The sequence below is a fragment of the Dryobates pubescens genome, chromosome 3 (assembly GCF_014839835.1).
Source record: "Dryobates pubescens isolate bDryPub1 chromosome 3, bDryPub1.pri, whole genome shotgun sequence".
Lineage (NCBI taxonomy): Eukaryota > Metazoa > Chordata > Aves > Piciformes > Picidae > Dryobates > Dryobates pubescens.
Window position 1 is genome coordinate 14490778 of NC_071614.1, and position 19829 is coordinate 14510606.

Below are 19829 nucleotides of genomic sequence, written 5' to 3' on the forward strand. Positions count from 1 at the left end.
GATGTGTTCCTGGGTGCCCTGCCCTGGCAGAGGCTTGGCCTGGATGATCTCCAGAGGCCCATTGCAACCCTATCATTCCACATGCTGTAATTGAAGGTACAGCTGCAGGAGAGAAGCTGAGGCACTGCCCAGGCTGATCAGAAGCTGCCTGTGGCAGCCCTGGAGCTGGCAGCAAGTCAGGTTCCACCAGCTTGCGTTGAAGAACCTAAGTAATCATCTCCTGGTTGAGGATCTGAGGTGCCTGCATGTGAGCTCCTGGCAGTTTGGGCAGGTCCAAGGGCTGTGCCCAGGGCTGAGGCTCTGGGCTGGGCCATCAGGGGAGGGCTGTGCTGCCCTGGCAGCTGCGTGCCAGGCAAGATGCTGAGTGCCCTGGGCTTGGGCCTGAAGCAGCAGCAGGAGTCTGCGTGGCACTGAGTCACTGCAGCCACTGCTCCTTCGTAGCCTCTGCTTCTTGGTGTGGTTCAGGGCTCCCCTGAGCTTCTGCAGCCTCTCAATTAGCTGTTTTCTGACTGCAGAAACAGAGACAGGGAGCCTGGCAGGGCTGCTGTGCTGTCCCAGGGAGCTCACAGCCTGGACTCACCCCTGCTGTTCTGCCCTGCCCTCCTCAGCTGCCCTGAGCTCTGCTGTGGGAGCAGGCTCAGCTGTGGGTGAAGATGGCCAGCCTGATGAGCCAGAGCCTCCTGACCTACGTGGAGGAGGGCAATGTTCCTGCCCTGAAGGCACTTCTGGAGAAGTGCAGGGATGTGGATGAGAGAAACGAGGTAAGGGGGGCTGGGGGTGCTGGGGAGGCTGGGGGTGCTGGGGAGGCTGGGGGTGCTGGGGAGGGTGGCTCCCTTCCTGCACTCTGAGGGAGTGCTGAGCTCACCCTGCTCACTCCAGGGAGCTTCCAGGTTTGGTTTCAGTGGCACAGGCTGAGCACACAGGACTCGGTCTGTGCCAGCACCTCACCCCCTTGCCTTGCATTTGCTTTCTGAGTGCTCTCCTCAGCAGGGGAGAGTGCAGCTCCAGCCTTCAGGGTGGGCCTAGGGGTCTGGTCCAGCCTTGGTGGTTCTGTGTTTCTGTGTGGATGGAGCTTGGTCCTGCCCAGGGACCTCACTGCATTCTCACTCTGCACTGACTTTCACTCTTGGTAAACTGCTGGGTCACAGAATCCTGGACTGGCTCAGGCTGGGAGGGACCTCAGAGCTCATCTCCTCTGTGCTCCCCACCATGGGCAGGGACACCTCTCAGCTGGACTCAGCTGCTTAAGGCCTCCTAACATACATGTGGAGACCAGATCATTGGAGCTTTCTGTGGGAGAAGGAAGAAACAGCTTGGGCTGAGCTTGTTGGAATGAGCCAACCTGCTGTCCAGCTTAGTAGGTTTTACCTTTCATCACCTAAGAAGGACATGGAACTGCTGGAGCAGGTCCAGAGGAGGCCACAAACATGATCAGAGGCTGCAGAACCTCCCCTATGGGCACAGGCTGAGAGAGCTGGGGCTGTTCAGCCTGGAGAAGGCTCCAGGGAGCCCTCAGAGCAGCCTTCCAGTACCTGAAGAGGCTCCAGGAGAGCTGGGGAGGGACTTTGGACAGGGGCTGGGAGTGACAGGATGAGGGACAATGGTTTGGAGCTGGGAGAGGGCAGATTGAGTCTGGAGAGGAGGAAGAAATCCTTGGCAGTGAGGCTGGGGAGCCTCTGGCACAGGCTGCCCAGGGAGGCTGTGGCTGCCTCCTCCCTGGAGGTGTTCAAGGCCAGGCTGGATGAGGCCTGGAGCAGCCTGGGCTGGTGGGAGGTGTCCCTGCCCATGGCAGGGGGCTGGAGCTGGGTGATGTCCAAGGCCCCTTCCACCATTCTGTGATGCTCATTGCAAGGTCAGTGCCTGGTTTCAAAGCTAGGCCTTCTCACTGGCCCTGCAGAGCTGTGAGCAGCTCCCCTGTGGCTTTTGGCCTTTGCTGTCAGTGCCTGTGCAGCATTTGTGTCACTTTCCCCTTTCCCCTCATTTTGATTTCAGAATGGCCAAACTCCACTCATGCTGGCTGCTGAGCAAGGCAACCTAGAAATTGTGCAGGAGCTGCTCAAGAAGGGAGCCAACTGCAACCTGGAAGATGCAGTAAGTGTCAGTGTTTCATGGGATGGTGTCTGGGAGGAGAGGAAGAAGACATTTCAGGAGGCAGGCAAGCAAAAGGAGTTTAGGTTGGTGTTGAGGGGCTGGGGGAGAAAAATGGAGGGGGCAGATTACTGCACTTGGGTCAGAGCTACCCCTTGCAACTCTCCAGGCTTGGGGCTGAGTGTCTGGGAAGTTGGCAAAGGACCTGGGCATGTCCACTGACAGCCAGCTGGAGGTGAGACAGGGGGTGCCCAGCTGGGCAAGAAGGCCACCAGCAGCCTGGCCTGGGGCAGTAGTGGTGTGGGCAGCAGGAGCAGGGCAGGGATTGTGCCCCTGGGCTGGGCACTGCTGAGGCCACAGCTTGAGTGCTGGGGTCAGGTTTGGGTCCCTCACCCCAAGAAGGACATTGTGGGCTGGAGCAGGACCAGAGAAGGGCAACAGAGCTGGGGAAGGGTCTGGAGAAGAGGGCTGGGGAGGAGCAGCTGAGGGCCCTGGGGGTGTTGAGTGTGGAGAAGAGGAGGCTGAGGGAGACCTCATTGCTCTCTGCAGCTCCCTGGGAGGAGGCTGCAGGGAGCTGGGCTTGGGCTCTGCTCCCCAGGCTGAGGGGACAGCAGGAGAGGCAATGGCCTGGAGTGTGCCAGGGGAGGGCTGGGCTGGAGAGGAGGGAAAATGTCTTTGGTGCAGGAGTGGTCAGGGCCTGGCAGAGGCTGCCCAGGGAAGTGGTGGAGTCCCCATGGCTGGAGGGGTTCCAGAGCCCTGTAGCCATGGCAGCTGGGGCCAGGGCTTGGTGGCCATGGTGGGGCTGGGTTAGGGTTGGGCTGGAGGATCTCAGAAGGCTTTTCCAAGCCAAACAGAGATAATTAAAGAGGAGGCTTGGTGCAGTCACTGCTCTGTCTCCCGTGTGGCTGCAGGCAGCCTGGGGCAGTGACTTCTTTTTGTGGGAGAGCTGTTTGTGGAGGCTGTGGGGTGAAGCTGGGGTGGCTGTGTTGCAGCAGTGCCTGTCAATTCCACCTGCTCTCCCTTTCTCCTAGGATAACTGGACAGCTCTTATTTCAGCAGCTAAGGAAGGACATGCAGCTATTGTAGCAGAGCTGCTCAATCACAATGTCAGCTTGGAGCACAGGGACCTGGTGAGTGTTGTCCTCTCTTCTGCTGGGGCTCCCACAGCTAGGCACAGGACTGCAGCTGAGGTGCCAGCAGGGCAGTGCCATGTGTGTGCTCAGCATTTGCCCTTCAGAAGCAGGACTAGAAAGCTCCCTACTGTGTTTTGCACTTTGGGACACAGTTTTAAGGCAAACACCTTCCAGAGGAGGCCACAAAGGTGCTCCAAGGGCTGGAGCAGCTCTGCTGGGAGCACAGGCTGAGGGAGCTGGGGCTGTGCAGCCTGCAGAGGAGAAGGCTCCAGGGTCACCTCAGAGCTGCTGCCAGCACCTGAAGGGAGCCTGCAGGAAGGCTGCAGAGAGACTTCTCCTGAGGGGGTCTGGAGCCAGGCCAAGGAGGAATGGTTTGGAGCTGAGGCAGAGCAGGGTCAGGCTGGAGCTGAGGAAGAAGTTCTTCAGCAGGAGGGAGCTGAGCCTCTGGCACAGGCTGCCCAGGGAGGCTGTGGCTGCCTCCTGCCTGGGGGTGCTGCAGGCCAGGCTGGATGAGAGCAGTTGAGAGGTGCCCCTGGGCATGGTGGGGAGGTTGGAGCAGATGAGCTCTGGGGTCCCTTCCAACCTGAGCCACTGTGTTTGTGTGGCATACCACATGCAGTCAGTCACTGCTGAGGTTTCTGAGGGGTGTTGCAGGTGCTCATGTGTCTCTGGTGCTTGCCAGGGAGGATGGACAGCCCTGATGTGGGCCTCGTACAAGGGCCGGACCGAAGTGGCTAAGCTGCTGCTTGAGAAAGGAGCAAATCCAAACATCACAGGAATGGTAAGTGGCAGCCTGAGCCCTCCTCCCCTGGAGGCCTGAGGAGCTGGGCACTGAGCTCAGCATCCTGATTGAACATTTTGTATTGCAACATGACTGTAATTGCCTTCCTTTAGCCTTTGTGAGCTGTGTGACAGCCACTGCTTGGGGCTTACCTGCAGAATCTCTGTGGCAGCCTTTGGTGCTCTTGGTCATTTTAGGTTTTGCTAATTAAAGCACATGAGTGTGTGGCTCTTAATGAGATTCCAACTGGCAGGAGAAGCAGTAGCAGGAAAGATCATTTGTGTGTCTCATGCTGCTTGTAGGGGAGTTGTCTTGTTTCTGCCTGTGCAGAGGTCACTGGGCTAACTGAGAGGTGCCATTTGGAACAGCAGTGGGTTTCATTGTCCACAGCAGTTTCCAGGTTGGCCACTTACAGGAGTATGTCTCAGAGATGGGGGAGGATATGAAATCCCTGAGCTTTTGGTGGGGGTTTCTCATTTTCTAAACCTCCCTGTGAAAGTACAGAGCTGGTGAAGCTTGGCTGAACAGCTGACGCCATCCGCTCTGAGCAGCCCAGGGGCAGCCCCAGTGCCTTCCCTGTCTGCTTGGTTCTGCTCAGGGTCATGCCTGGAGAGCAGCTGGAAGTGGTCTCGTTTCACCTGTGTTTGGCTCTCTCTTGTTTCCCCTGGCAGCAATACAGTGTGTACCCAATCATCTGGGCAGCAGGCCGGGGCCACGCCGACATCGTGCACCTCCTGCTGCAGCACGGAGCTAAAGTCAACTGCTCTGACAAAGTCAGTCCCTGGTGATGTACTTCATGCTTGGTCTGTGTCCTGCAAAGTTAAGGTCTACTATAAAAGAATCAATGAATTGTTGATAGGAAGAGCACATTTTGCCCATGGGGCTGCAGTTAGTGTGCTGGGGAAGTCACCCTTGCAAGAGGTTGTTCACAGCGTGCTGAAGATGGTTGTGAACTCCCATTGTAGTGGAAGACTCCTGGTTTCTAAGCTCTTGGGGCCCTGGCTGTGCTATCTGCCATGGGAAAACAGTCTTACACTTGGCCTGGGGTGCATCAAGAAAAGTGTGGCCAATAGGTCTAGGGAAGTTCTCCTCTGCCCCCATGGAACCACACTGGAATACTGCATCCAGTCTTCAGCTTCTCAGTTCAAGAGAGACAGGGATCTGCTGGAGGGAGTCTGACAGAGAGTTGTGAGGATGATGAAGGGACTGGAACATCTGTCTCAAGGAAAGGCTGAGAGCCCTGGGGCTGGTTAGCCTGGAGAGGAGAAGGCTTGAGGGGATCTGATCAATGTTGATAAATATCTGAGGGGTGGGGGGCAAGCAGCAGGGGCCAGGCTCCTTTCAGTGGTGTCCAGGGACTGGGCAGGGGGCAATGAACACAAACTGGAACCTCCTGGGTTCCACCTCAGCATGAGGAGAAAATTCTTTGGTGTGAGGCTGCTGGAGGCCTGGAGCAGGCTGCCCAGAGAGGTTGTACAGCTTCCTGCTCTGGAGGCTTTCAAGCCCCACCTGGATGTGTTCTGGGTGCCCTGCTCTGGCAGGGGGGTTGGACTGGATGAGCTCTGGAGGTCCCTTCCAACCCCTCCCATTCTGTGATTCTATGGAAGCAAAAGTATTGTATTCATACCCCCAGCCCCAATGATGTGCTTGTGAAACCCAAAGCAATCAGGTACAGGCTCCCTGCTAGACTGGGGAGGACCCTAAAGGCAGGGAGCAATGTGATCAACTGTTGCAAATATTCCTGCAGTATGGAACCACCCCACTGGTTTGGGCAGCCAGGAAAGGTCACCTGGAGTGTGTGAAATACTTGCTGCAGATGGGAGCTGATGTGGATCAAGAAGGAGCTGTAAGTAACTCTCTGTTTGCTGGTGCTTAGGGGTGGGTGCACAGCCCTTTGTCTGGTGTACAAACACCAGGAGCTACAGGAGACAAGGTGAAATGGGAATGCTGGAGTAAATGATTTCCTAGCTGTTTGCAAACTCAGTTTATCAGTGGTCTGCAGAAGGGGATTGAGGCCCCCTTGGTAAGTTTGCCAGTGGAACCAAGCTGGGTGGCACTGCTGATCTGCTGGGGGGCAGGAAGGCTCTGCAGAGGACCCTGGCCAGGCTGGATCCATGGGCTGAAGTCAATGGGAAGAGATTCAACAAGGCCAAGTGCTGGGTGCTGCACTTGGGTCACACCTGCCCCATGAATGGTGCAGGCTTGGGGCAGAGTGGGCTGGAGACTGCCCAGCAGAAAAGGACCTGGGGGTGCTGGCTGACAGCTGCTGAAGATGAGCCAGGGTGTGCCCAGGTGGCCAAGCAGGCCAAGGTGGTATCTACCCCTGGAGGTATTTTGAAGAGACAGAGATGTGCTTCTGAGTGGCATGGTTCATCCCCAGCCATGGCAGAGGTAGGGAATGGTTGGAGTCCATGATCTTACATGTCTGTTGTCCAACTGGGATGGTTCTGACTGGATGATTCCAGTTGTGAGGATGAATTCAACTTCTTTCATGCACATCTGAAATAAGGAGGCAGCTTTACAGGTGACTCAGCTGTGTGAAGTGGACATTTTAACTGACACAAATGAATGCAGGTTGTTATTCTCTGAAGGCTTGAGACTGCCAGAGTCCATTCTGTCCCCAGACTCCTTAGAGCTTTTCACAAAGTGAAGCAAACACAAAGCACCTTTGGGAAGCCCTCAAGTTTTCAGCTGCATGTTGGTTTCAAATCAAACAGATCTGACTTTGTTCTTGGGTAAGACATTCAAGAGCAGACTTGATGTAGCCCACAGCAGCCTCATCTAGTTGGAAGTGTCTCTGCTGACTGCAGAAGGGTTGGACAAGATGACCTTTGAGGGTCCCTTCCAACCCAATGCAGCCTTTGGTTCTGTGAGACACTTTAAATGCCTATAAAAAGCACAGTGAAGTGGAAAATTCAGACAGCTCTTGGCATCCAGGTGGCTATTTCTGAAGCTCCTCTAAAACCTGTGTTGGAGCAATATTCAGCCTGGAGAGGAGAAGGTTCCAGGCAGACCTTAGAGCAGCCTTCCAGTACCTGAAGGGGCTCCAGGAGAGCTGGGCAGGGACTCTGGACAAGGGCTGGGAGTGCCAGGATGAGGGATGATGGCTTTCAGTTGGGAGAGGGGAGGCTGAGACTGGAGATGAGGAAGCAATTCTTGGCAGTGAGGGTGGGGAGACTCTGGCACAGGCTGCCCAGGGAGGCTGTGGCTGCCTCCTCCCTGGAGATGTTCCAGGCCAGGCTGGATGGGGCCTTGAGCAGCTGAGCCTAGTTGAGAGGTGTCCCTGCCCATGGCAGGGGGTTGGAACTGGATGATTTTGAAGGCCCTTTCCAGCCCAGTCCATTCCATGAAGCTATGGATCCTGGCAGCCCTGGGTGCTCTGCCCAGGCTCATTGCCCTGTGCCTGTAGGACGCAGGAGCTGAGCTGATCTGAGCTCTGCCTTTGGAGCGTCCTCTGCCAGCCCACTTAGCTCAGGTCTTGTTTGACGTTAGCATAGCAAGTTCACTCCTCCAGAGCCCAAACCTGGAGTGAGTGGCTGATCCAGCAGTGTCAGGGAGGCTCCTGTTGCTGGTGTGCTGGGTCCTGCCCCCTGTGCTGCACCACGAGAGCTGTTGGGTCTGCTGCAGAACTCGATGACGGCGCTGATCGTGGCCGTGAAGGGAGGCTACACCGACTCGGTCAAGGAGATCCTGAAGAGGAACCCCAATGTCAACCTGACAGATAAAGATGGAAACACAGCTCTGATGATTGCCTCCAAGGAGGGGCACACAGAAATCGTCCAGGACCTTCTGGATGCTGGAACTTACGTCAACATTCCTGACAGGGTGAGCGCACTGCCGTCGCCTGGGTGGTTTACAGGCCGGTGGTGGTGGTGGGATGAGCGGCAGTGGTTTGGCACTGGGGCAGGGCAGATGCAGGTTGATCCTGCTTTGGCAGGGAGGTTGGGCTGGTTGATCTCCAGAGGGCCCTTCCAACACTACCATTCTGTGGTAATATTTCATCTCTGTGAGAAACAGAGGAAAAGTAGAGCCCAAGGCTTTTTCCTCTCCCTGTTGTGAGCAGAGAGAGCAATGTGTCTCATCGCTCTTCCAAGTGAGTGCAGATCTCTTCATGTGCTTAAGCGTCATCTAGGTTTGGAGGCTGCAGTTTGTTCTGGTGCAGCACTGCAGCAGGTTGCCCAGGGAGGTGCTTGAGGCCCCATCCTCAGAGATACTCAAGGTGATGCTGGACAAGGCTCTGAGCAACCTGAGGCTGTCTCTGCTGACTGCAAGGGCTTTGGACTGAGTGACCTTTGGAGGTCCCTCCCAACCCAAACCATTCTGTCATTCTCTGTTGGACTTGGTTTTGCTCAATAATGTTAGTTCACCAGCAGTATTCTTAATCAGTATTAATTAACCATCACTGTTCTTTCCCAATGCTTCTAGAGTGGAGACACAGTGCTGATTGGGGCTGTCAGAGGAGGCCATGTTGAAATTGTGAGGGCCCTGCTCCATAAATACGCTGACATAGACATCAGGGGTCAGGTAAGTCCCACCCTGTCCCAAGAGCTCTTCCATGAGGTGTGAATTGGAACACCAACCAGTGACACCCTGTCCATGAACCCAGGGCTTCCCAAGCTTGCTCAGCCCACTCTGTAGTAAACTCAGATTGCCTTGAACCATCACAAACTTGCTGTACAGTTTGTAAGCTGTGTTTAACTGCAAGGACTTCAGGAGGTTTTGGTTTTTCTCCCCCAGTTAATTTGAGCAGTGGTTCAGAAGCAGAAGATGTAAACTGAAACTGATTTCCTCTGCAGAGCTGAGCAGATTGGAGATGACTTCAAACTTTCAAACCCTCTTTCTTTTAATACTTTATGTTTGGAGCTGAATATCAATGCATAGAAACAGGACACACCTCAGATGCTAGCTGCTGTCAGTGCAGCTCTGTCACTGTGCTTGCTTGGGTTTAGTCTCCTTCATTCAGTTCCCTTCTGTTCAGTCACTGTTGGTGATTTCTGTTTCCTGCCTACCCCCTGTTTCTTTTCCTTGCCCTTCAAGTACTGTTTGCATTCTTTCACTCAGCACATACTTGGTTTTGTTGCATTCAGCTCACTTCCCTTTGCTTGAAGCTGTTCCCATCACTCCACTGGCAGGCACAAGTGTTCTGCCAAGTCTGGACACAAAACTGGTCAGTGAGAGCTGCAAAGATTCAGAGCCTGCTGCTGATGCAGAGGCTCTTTGAGAGGCCAGGAAGCTTCTGGTCTGGAGAGCATTTGGTTCTCTGCCTCCAAACTGCCACTGGAAACCTGCAGCTGTGTGTCTCAGCTTCCTGCTGGCATGGCTCAGGAAACCTGGAGCTTTTCAGTGTCTGGGTATGGCCAGGGCCATACAGAAGCAGCAGAAGGAGCCAAGCTCCTCAGGCAAGCTGGGCAAGGCAGCAAGTAGATGTGGCACTTGAGGGCACGGTTGTGTGGTCAGGGCGGTGTTACCTTGGTGGTTGGCCTCAGTCTTGGAGGTCTTTTCCAAGCCTGATGATTCTGTAACTGGACTAGAGAGTAAAACTGAGAACAAAATGGACACAGTTGTGAAAGGCTTGGAAGTCTCTGGCATTTCATGCACAAACAAAAGCCACAGAGAAACATGACACAAATAATAGGGGGAGAGAAGGAAAAAGCCTCTGGGCAAAGCTCTTCTGCTCCGTTAGAAACTCCTGCCTTTGAGTTCCAGCTCACTGCCAGAGCTTTGGCAGCTCTTCTGAGATGGGTGGAAGCTGCTTGGATTCTCAAAGCTCTTGCCACATTTTGCACAGGGTTTGAAGGTAGGTTTGTGTTCCTTGTGCCCCAGAGCTCCTTGGTGTGCCCATTTGTTTGCCCCAAGCTGTGCTGCCGCTTGCTGTGCCTCTGCTGTTGCCTTTACAGTGGCTGCGCTTCCTAGCCAGCTGTGGCCAGGAGATCCAGCTGTGTGGCAGTACTCTTGATAGCTAATCAGCCTTTTTCTGTTGCTTTCTGTTTTGCAGGATAATAAAACTGCTTTGTATTGGGCAGTGGAGAAAGGAAATGCTACAATGGTGAGGGATATTTTGCAGTGCAACCCTGACACCGAGACGTGCACAAAGGTAATGGTGAGAATTCTGACCGCACTGCTCGGTGCCACAGCTGCCCTGCTTTCAGCTCCCAAGAGCAGGACATCAATGCTGCAGTCTGGGTTTCTTTAAGTGCTCATAAAGCCCTAGAATGGCCTGGGTTGGGAGGGACCTCAGATGTCATCTACTTCAACCCCCTGCCATGGGCAGGGACACCTCCCACCAGCCCAGGTTGCTCAAGGCCTCATCCGGCCTGGCCTTGGGCACCTCCAGGGAGGAGGCAGCCACAGCCTCCCTGGGCAGCCTGTGCCAGAGTCTCCCTACCCTTACTGGCAAGAATTTCTTCCTACCCTGCAGTCTCAGTCTCCCCTCCTCAAGCTTCAATCCATTCCCTCTCATCTTATCCCTACAACTCCTTACAAAAGTCTCTTCCCAGCTTCCTTTGAGGCCCCTTCAGGTGCTGGTTGGTAGCAGTTTAGGATTTGATTTCTCCCCCCCTCAGCAGTGTTTGCTTGGGTTTGAGTACACAGAAAAGTTGGGTTTATTAGGTCTGCTTTTCCCTTGTAGGATGGAGAAACACCACTGATAAAGGCAACCAAGATGAGGAATATTGAAATTGTGGAGCTGCTTCTGGATAAAGGAGCCAAGGTCTCTGCTGTAGACAAGGTAAGGAACATGTGTTTGGTGCCTTTGTTCTTTCATCAGTTTTGCAGCAGAGTTTTGTAGTGAGCTGTCAAGGCTAACACAGAAAGAGCTTCCCACATGCTTCCCTCATTCCCCAGCCTGTCCCCACAGGGAGGTTCTCCAGCCCTCTGATCATCTCATGGCCTCTTCTGAACCTCCTCTAGCAGCTCCAGGTCCTTCTTCTGCTGGGGGGTCCCAGAACTGGAGGCAGTGCTGCAGGTGGGGTCTCAGTAGAGCAGAGGGGCAGAGTCCCCTCCCTGTACTGCTGCTCTCCCTGCTGTCCCTGCAGCTCAGCACACAGCTGCCTGCTGGGCTGCCAGCGACCATTGCTGGCTCACATTGAGCTTCTCCTCACCCAGCACCCTCAAGCCCTTCTCCTCAGCACTCCTTTCTATCCATTCTCTACCCAGCCTATAGTTGTGCTTGGGATTCCCCTGGCCCAGGTGCGGGCCTGGCCCTTGGCTTTGCTGAAGGCCGTGAGGCAGGCCTGGGCCCGCTCCAGCCTGTCCAGGTCCCTCTGGCTGGCTCCCGTCCCTCCACCCGTGCCCTGGGGCACAGCTGAGAGCAGGCTGAGGTGCGTTCCCAGCCCCAGGTGGGAGCTGTGTGTGCTGCCAGGCTGAGCAGCTGCTGTGTGCCCTGCTGCAGAAGGGAGACACTCCCCTGCACATCGCCATCCGCGGCAGGAGCCGCAAGCTGGCGGAGCTGCTCCTCCGCAACCCCAAGGACGGGCGCCTGCTCTACAGACCCAACAAGACAGGAGAGACTCCCTACAACATTGACTGCAGCCACCAGAAGAGCATTCTCACCCAGATATTTGGAGCCAGTGAGTACACCTCCTTCACTTTCAGTCATTTGGAATAGCAGGGATCCAGTTCATTAGTCAGGGACTGACATTTGTAACTGTTAAGGGTTTGAAGGACACAGAGCTGCTGGAGAGAGGCCAGAGGAGGCCACAAAGGTGATCCAAGGGCTGGAGCAGCTCTGCTGGGAGCACAGGCTGAGGGAGCTGGGGGGGAAAGGAGCCTCCTCTCAGTCTGCAGAGGAGAAGGCTCCAGGGGCACCTCAGAGCTGCCTGCCAGGACCTGAAGGGAGCCTGCAGGAAGGCTGCAGAGAGACATCTGAGGGGGTCTGGAGCCAGGCCAAGGGGGAATGGTTTGGAGCTGAGGCAGAGCAGGGTCAGACTGGAGCCGAGGAAGAAGTTCTTCAGCAGGAGGGAGCTGAGCCTCTGGCACAGGCTGCCCAGGGAGGCTGTGGCTGCCTCCTGCCTGGGGGTGCTGCAGGCCAGGCTGGATGAGGCTTTGGGCAGCTGAGTGTAGCTGAGAGGTGTCCCTGGGCATGGTGGGGAGCTTGGAGCAGAGGAGCTCTGAGGTCCCTTCCAGGATTCTAACAGAGGTCCAGTGCACATTTGCTGGGACTTGTGACACTGGCTGACTTCTGGTGGTTGGTTTGGCTTTGGTGAGATTCTGCTCTTTGATTTGCTGTGGTTTGGAATTTTGTGGGATAGTTTTGCAGTGATCTCTGGTGGCTTTGATGGTTCTGTAACATTCATGGGGAAGATTTAAAATCCCTCTGCATAACAAAGAGTGGTGGAGTCCCCATCCCTGGAGGTGTGCCAGAAAGGTGTGGCCACAGCTTGGTGGCCATGGTGGGGTTGGGTTGCTGCTAGGCCTGGATGATCCTGGAGGGCTTTTCCAACCCAAAGAATTCTGTGCTAAGAATATACCAGTAAGAGCAGCAGTTCCTTAGGAGGAGCCATGGTCTCCTGCATGGCATTGTCAGTGGCATGACATCAAAGATCTGCTGCAGCAAGGTTCTCTAACACTGTGTTTGTCCCACAGGACACTTGTCTCCCACGGAGTCTGATGGGGACATGCTGGGCTATGATCTCTACAGCAGTGCTCTGGCTGACATTCTGAGTGAGCCAACCATGCAGCCACCCATCTGTGTGGGCTTGTATGCACAGTGGGGCAGTGGCAAATCCTTTCTGCTCAAGAAACTGGAAGGTGAGACCTTGATTGGCCTTTTCTGTAGGTTCTGCTGTCTAAAGCGTGGTGTGGGAATGCAGGGACATGGACTTCCTGAAGCAGGTCTAGAGGAGGCCATGAAGATGGTCAGAGGGCTGGAGCACCTCTCCTGTGGGGACAGGCTGGGAGAGCTGGGGTTGTTCAGCCTGGAGAAGAGGAGGCTCCAGGGAGACCTCAGAGCAGCCTTCCAGTACCTGAAGAGGCTGCAGGAGAGCGGGGGAGGGACAAAAAGACATCTTTGTCCCTTTGAGAGGATCAACAATAGGGAGGAGTTCTGCAGTGTGGAGTACAGCACGGGGCTGGCAGAGCTGCTGAGGGGCCTGGAGCAGCTCTGTCAGGAGCAGAGGCTGAGAGCCCTGGGGCTGAGAGCCTGCAGAAGAGCAGCCCCAGGGGGATCTGATCAATGCTGAGCAATCCTCCAAGGGTGGGGGTCAGGAGGCTGGCACCAGGCTGTGTTCAGTGGTGGCCAGGGACAGCACCAGGGCTAAGGGGCACAGAGTGGAACAGCAGAAGTTCCTCTGACCATGAGGAGGAACTTGTGTGACTGAAGGGTGGCAGAGCCCTGGAGCAGGCTGCCCAGAGAGGTGGTGGAGTCTCCATCTCTGGAGTCATTCCAGACCCTCCTGGCTGTGTTCTGTGTGCCCTGCCCTGGCAGGGCACTGGACTGGCTGCTCCAGAGGTGCCTCCCAACCCTGCCATGCTGTGACTCTGGAGAGGTGTTTCCTTTCAGAGGTGATCATTGCAGTGCTTCTGTTCCTGGAGTGATCCACCATGCTAACTGCTCCTTGTCTTTCCTTTGTAGATGAAATGAAGACTTTTGCAGGCCAGCAGATTGAGCCTCTGTTTCAGTTCTCCTGGCTGGTGGTGTTCCTCACCCTCCTGCTGTGTGGGGGCCTGGGCTTGCTGCTGGCTTTCACCGTGGATGCCAAGCTGGGCATTGCAGTCTCGCTCAGCCTGCTGGCAGTGCTCTACATTTTCTTCAGTAAGTCTGGGTCCAGGTGAAGCTGCTGAAGGCTCTGGGAGTCAGCACTGGCTGGTGGACACACTTTGTCATTCAGAAAATCACAAACTGCTTGTGGAGAAGCTAAGACCCCTTTGGAGCCTTTCCTTGTGTCTTACTTGTAACTCCTGAGAGCATTTCTGAAACAGAGGAGACAGGGATCTGCTGGGGACAGTCCTGTGGAGGCTGTGAGGATGAGGAAGGGACTGGAACATCTGTGTGATGAGGAAGGGACTGGAACATCTGTGTGATGAGGAAGGGCTGGGAGACCTGGGGATGGTTATCCTGGAGAAGAGAAGACAGAGGGCACTTTATCAATGTCTATAAGTATCTGAGGGGTAGGGGTCAAGAGGAAGGGGCCAGGGTCTTGTCAGTGGTGTTCTGTGATAGGACAAGGAGCAAGGGACACAAACTGGAACCCAGGATTTTCTACCTCAGCATAAGGAGAAACTTCTTTGGTGTGAGGCTGCTGGAGCCCTGGAGCAGGCTGCCCAGAGAGGCAGTGGAGTCTCCTTCTCTGGAGACATTCAAGGCCCACCTGGCTGTGTTCCTGTGTGCCCTGCTCTATGTGCCCCTGCTCTGGCAGAGGTGGTAGACTGGATGATCTCCAGAGGTCCCTTCCAGCCCCTACTATTCTATGTGTCTGTGTGACCACTCTCATTGTTCATCCACAACTGTTGAGTATTCATCCAACTGCCTTTATGCAGCTCCATGCCTTGTCTGCCCAAGCATCATAGTATCACAGAATGCATTGGGTTGGAAGGGACCTCTAAAGCTCATCCTGCCCAAGCCCCCTGCAGTAAGCCTGAGCCTCCCCAGCTACAGCAGGCTGCTCAGATCCCCATCAAGCTTGACCTTGAATGTCTCCAGGCAGGGGGCTTCCACCACCTCCCTGGACTACCTGTTCCAGTGCTCCCCCACCCTCATGGTAAAGAGCTTCCTCCTAGTGTCCAATCCATTGCCCTTCCCTAGTGCCCTGCTGCAGTCTCTGCCCTGCAGCAAGCCACCAGGCTGGTCAGGCAGGGCTGGCCCTTAGTTCAGCCATGCTGCCTGTCTCGAACCACCTCCTGTCCTCCATGGGCTTTACCAGGGCTGCTAGGAGGATCTGTTCCATGATCTCCTGCTGCTCCTGGCAGGTGTGAAGGATGCCTCAAGTCAAGCCCTGAGATCTCCTCTCCTTTCTGACCTTTCAGCTGTCATTTACTTCGGTGGGCGCCGAGAGGGCGAGCGGTGGAACTGGGCCTGGGTGCTGAGCGCCAGGCTGGCCAGGCACATCGGCTACTTGGAGCTGCTCCTCAAGCTCATGTTTGTGAACCCACCAGAGCTGCCAGAGCAAACCACTAAGGCTTTGCCTGTCAGGTGAGTGACTCATTCAGAGGCTCTGCAGGCCATGGCTGAGGCTGACTGCTCCCCAGCAAGGCCTGGCCTGGCTTGCTGCCTGAGTGCTTCTCTCTCACTGATGCTTTCTGGTGGCCTCTTTTTTGCCCCTTCTCCTTTTCCCTTCTTTTCCTCTCAGCACAGCTTGAGGCTGCTTCTGCTTTACCTGAAAGCAGGAGAGCTTTTGCCCTGGCTTTGATGGGTTTGGCTGTTCCTATAGGTTAGGGACTTTTGCCTTAGCCTCAGGGTGCTTGGATGTGATCTTGGTTCTTCTGGAGGCTGGGGTGGGGGCTGGGGTTTTTGCTTTGGGTATGGGGTCCTGGGGCTTTTTTAATGGCTTTTTGAGGGGGAGGTTGGGAATTTTTGTGCCCTTTTGTGTGTGTTGGGTTTGTTTCTTTGTTTGCATTAATCTTGATTTGGTTTCTTTTGGGCATGTTTGGTTTGGTTCTTTGGGGGAATTTGGGATTTTTTTGTGGGGTTATTTTGGTTTTGTTTGGGTTTGGGAGGTCATTTGGGGGGAGTAGTGGGGTTTGGGTTTGCTTTTGGGGGGCTTGGGGGCTTTATTTGGGGTCTTTTTGTTTGGGGTCTTTGGTTTTGTTTGATTTTGGGGGGAGTTTTTTGGGAGGGTTTTCTTCTTGTTGCTTTTGGGTTTGGTAGGCTTTTTTGGTGCTGGTTGGCTGGTGGTTGGTTTCTCTTGGTGGGCAGCCTTGGTTCTGTAGCAGTCCTCCACAAATCTTTGAGAAGGGCTTTGGATGTAAGTTAAAACCTCCTTTCCCATCTGCTGCTCTGGCTTCATCAAGATCTTTCAGGTAGCTCTGTGTCTTTCCTGCTGTTGTCGATAGGATCATTTTTTGTCTTTCAAAGGCATCAAGTTGCAGGATAGGAAGTTGATAAGAGGAGGAGGAGGAGGAGGTTGAGAACAGGAGGGGGAATCAAGAAATAGAAATCCTTCAGTCCCACCTAGGGCTCCAATGAAATCTTTCCCATTTGATGCCACTTGAAGAGAGAAACTGAGCAAACTTTGAGCTGCAGAGATGTTGGAGTGTTTGTTTTGCTTGGCAGAGAGCACTTCAAAGCCTTCTGAAATAAACGTTGGGGTTTTTGTCTCTTTCAGATTCTTGTTTACAGACTACAATAGACTCTCCAGTGTAGGTGGAGAGACTTCCTTGGCTGAGATGATTGCTACCCTCTCTGATGCCTGTGAAAGGGAGTTTGGTTTCTTAGCAACGAGGCTATTCCGGGTGTTCAAGACAGAAGACACCCAAGGTTTTTATTACCTGACTGACACTGCTGACTGCTCCACTCTGCACCCTTCCCAGGGGCTTTGTCTTGCACATTAGAAGCTCTTTTTAGAAACTTGGAGCCAGGAAGAAATTCCCCCAGAAAGGGAGACTCTTTGTCTTGTTCTGGAGAGAAAAACGCTCTCTTTTCTTTGCTCATCCTGCTTTTGGTAGAGCCACAAAGGGAGGGTTTCTCTAAAGCACACTTCTCAGCAGAGTCCATGCAAATTCTTGGCAGTGAGGCTGGGGAGACACTGGAGCAGGTTGCCCAGGGAGGCTGTGGCTACCTCCTCCCGGGAGGTGTTGAGAGCCAGGCTGCATGAGGCCCTGAGCAGCCTGGGCTGGTGGGAGGAGGGGTCCCTGCCCATGGCAGGGGGGTTGGAGCTGGCTGAGCTTTGAGATCTCTTCCAGCCCAACCCATTCTGTGATTTGCTTCCCTAAACACACTTCATGGAGAGATGTCACAGAAGGGATGGCAGCACTGACATTGAATCCAGTCGATAAAGATCACTTCCAGCCAGTGTGGATTTGTTGAAACAAAGGAAATAAACTGAAAGCTGAGGGAATGTCTCCACCTCATCACTGCCAAGAGTTTGGGCACATTTGGACTCCTGTTCTCACATGGGTGTGGCTGGCTGGGCACACTGGGGTAACCTTTCCTGCAGCTTAGCTGATGATGAGACCTAGGAGGCCTACAGGAAGGCTGGGGAGGGGCTGCTCAGAGGCCCTTGTAGTGCTGGGATGAGGGGCAGTGGTTTGACACTGGAGCAGGGCAGATGAAAGGGCAGGGAGCTCTTCACTATGAGGACAGTGTGCCCAGAGATGTGGTGGAGGCCTCATCCCCGCAGACTGATTCAAAGCCAGGCTTGGTGTGGCCCTGAGCAGCATGGCCCTAGTTGGAGCAGTCCCTGCTGAGTGCCGGCGGGTGGACAAGAGGCCTTGGGGGGTCCCTTCTGTGCTTCCCTGAGCAAGCGCAGAGGTTTGGTGCCGGCCTGCGGCTCCCTGCCTCTCACCGTCCGCTTCTGGGCTCCAGGCAAGAAGAAGTGGAAGCAGACCTGCTGCCTGCCGTCCTTTGTCATCTTCCTCCTGCTGCTGTCCTGCGTGGTGTCTGCCATCGCGCTGCTGGCCGTCTTCAACGTGGAGCCGGGCAACCTGCCCGTCAACGTGGTGCTGATCAGCGTCACCTGCGTGCTGGGCGTCGCCTTCCTGCTCCACTGCCGCACCTGGTGGCAGGTCATGGACTCGGTGCTCAACTCGCAGCGCAAGCGGCTGCACAGCGCCGCCTCCAGGCTGCACAAGCTCAAGAGCGAGGGCTTCATGAAGGTGAGGCTGCTGGGGCCTCCGGGTGGTGCAAGCAGGCACCGGCCCTGCAGCCTCCCGCGGGCAGAGGAGCGCAGGGGGAGCCTGAGGGTGTTCAGGTGGTGCCTGGAGCTGGTGCTTGGGGACACAGTTTAGCACTGACCCTTCAGAGGCTCAGCTCCCTCCTGCTGAAGAACTTCTTCCTCAGCTCCAGTCTGACCCTGCTCTGCCTCAGCTCCAAACCATTCCCCCCTTGGCCTGGCTGCAGACCCCCTCAGGAGAAGTCTCTCTGCAGCCTTCCTGCAGGATCCCTTCAGGTCCTGGCAGGCAGCTCTGAGGTGCCCCTGGAGCCTTCTCCTCTGCAGGCTGCACAGCCCCAGCTCCCTCAGCCTGTGCTCCCAGCAGAGCTGCTCCAGCCCTGGGAGCATCTTTGTGGCCTTCTTTGGACTCTTTCCAGCAGCTCTGTGTCCTTCTGCTGCTGGGGACCCCAGAGCTGGAGGCAGGATTGGAGGTGAGGTCTGGGCAGAGCAGAGCCCAGGGCAGGATGCCCTCTGCTGCCCTGCTGCCCACACTGCTCTGGCTGCAGCCCAGCTCACAGCTGCCTGAGGGCTGTAGGAGGCACTGCTGGCTCCTGGGGAGCTGCTCAGCAAGCAACACTCCCAAGGCCCTTTCTCCAGAACTACTCTCAACCCACTCTGCACCCAGCCTGGATTTGTGCTTGGGATTAACCCAAGCCAGATGCAGGACCTTACACTTTGACTTACAGGACCTCATGTGGGCCTTCATGTTTAAAAAGCATCTTTGTGTTGAGACATCTTCAGGCTGCATCACCTGAGATGGAATTCTGTAGGAATAAGAGCAGCATCTGCTCAGCTGGGAGGCAGAGAGGAGGTTTTGGTGACTATTTTATCCAAAGCAGCTCCTGGGGGGTAGCTGAAGGTTCAAATCTGCTTTTGTTTACTCTTGAAATGCTGATTTCTGGTGCAGAAATTCTTTGTGATGGAGTTCAAGCACTTCTCTTGTGTGCAGTGTATGGTCCTGCCCTCCTCTCTCTGTGGCAGCAGGAGCTGAACCCTTTGCCAGGGATGTTGTAGCACTTCAGCTTTGGATGTTTCTAAGTGGTTTTGCAGTCTTCCTGGGGCAGGCAGCCATCTGCAAGAGGAGTTCTGTGCCTTCCTGGTGAGGTTTAAGTACAGAGATGTCTTTTTCTTCTAGGTTCTGAAGTGTGAAGTGGAGCTGATGGCCAAGATGGCAAAAACCATTGACAGCTTCACTCAGAACCAGACCAGGCTGGTGGTCATCATTGATGGACTGGATGCTTGTGAGCAGGACAAAGTTCTGCAGATGCTTGACACAGTGAGTTGGGTCCCTTTGTACAGCTGATCTCTGCCACACCTGCATGGGTTCTGCCAGCTCAGGCTCTCAGACTGTGTGTGTGTTGGAGTCTCTCAGGGTTTGGGTGCATCAGCATAGAACAGCATGGTTTGGGTTGGGAGGCACCTCCAAAGCTCATCCAGCCCAACCCCTCTGCAGGCAGCAGGGACATCCTCCACTGGATCAGGTTGCTGGAGCCTTCTTCAGCCTCAGCTTGAATATCTGCAGGGCTCTGGCCTCAGCTACCTCCCTGGTAACCTGCTGCAGTGTTCCAGCAGCCTCCAGGCTGTAATGCTAAGGCCTGTGGTTTATAAAGCTGAGACTTAAATCCCAGCAGGACTGGACATGTCCCTGGGGAAAGGTCTGAAACAAACAGGAGCAATCTCTGGAACAGTAATCATCCTTTAGAAACAAACTTCCAGTGGCTGCAGAGGCTTCTGTGGGCTCCTGGAGTACTTTAGCTGCAGACTAATTAAAGACTAAATATTTGAGGGGCTAGGACATTACTGCATGACAGCTTCCTGGTGCTGCTGCTGTGCCACTTGGGCTTCCTCCTGAGGGTGGGTGAGCTGCTAACCTCAGACTCACAGAATGGTAGGGGTTGGGAGAGACCTCTGGAGGTCATCCAGTCCAACCCCTGGCCAGAGCTGGGTCACTCAGGGCAGGTCACACAGGAACACATCCAGATGGGGCTTGTAAGTCTCTGGAGGAGGCTTCACAACTTCTCT

The 19829-nt window shown here is 54.9% G+C and overlaps 1 protein-coding gene across 1 annotated transcript in view; it reads left to right on the forward strand.

Annotated features, from left to right (window-relative positions):
* Nucleotides 1-19829, forward strand: part of KIDINS220 (kinase D interacting substrate 220) — a 60624-nt gene that overhangs the window by 5899 nt on the left and 34896 nt on the right. Inside the window, exons 2-18 of the mRNA XM_054179695.1 lie at nt 609-761; nt 1993-2091; nt 3120-3218; nt 3904-4002; nt 4674-4775; nt 5750-5848; nt 7630-7827; nt 8428-8526; nt 9998-10096; nt 10631-10729; nt 11393-11570; nt 12586-12750; nt 13574-13753; nt 14965-15130; nt 16263-16414; nt 17462-17751; nt 18943-19083. Coding sequence (XP_054035670.1) covers nt 654-761; nt 1993-2091; nt 3120-3218; nt 3904-4002; nt 4674-4775; nt 5750-5848; nt 7630-7827; nt 8428-8526; nt 9998-10096; nt 10631-10729; nt 11393-11570; nt 12586-12750; nt 13574-13753; nt 14965-15130; nt 16263-16414; nt 17462-17751; nt 18943-19083 — 2373 coding nt within the window. The 5' untranslated portion in view covers nt 609-653. The remainder of the gene's footprint in view (nt 1-608; nt 762-1992; nt 2092-3119; nt 3219-3903; nt 4003-4673; nt 4776-5749; nt 5849-7629; nt 7828-8427; nt 8527-9997; nt 10097-10630; nt 10730-11392; nt 11571-12585; nt 12751-13573; nt 13754-14964; nt 15131-16262; nt 16415-17461; nt 17752-18942; nt 19084-19829) is intronic.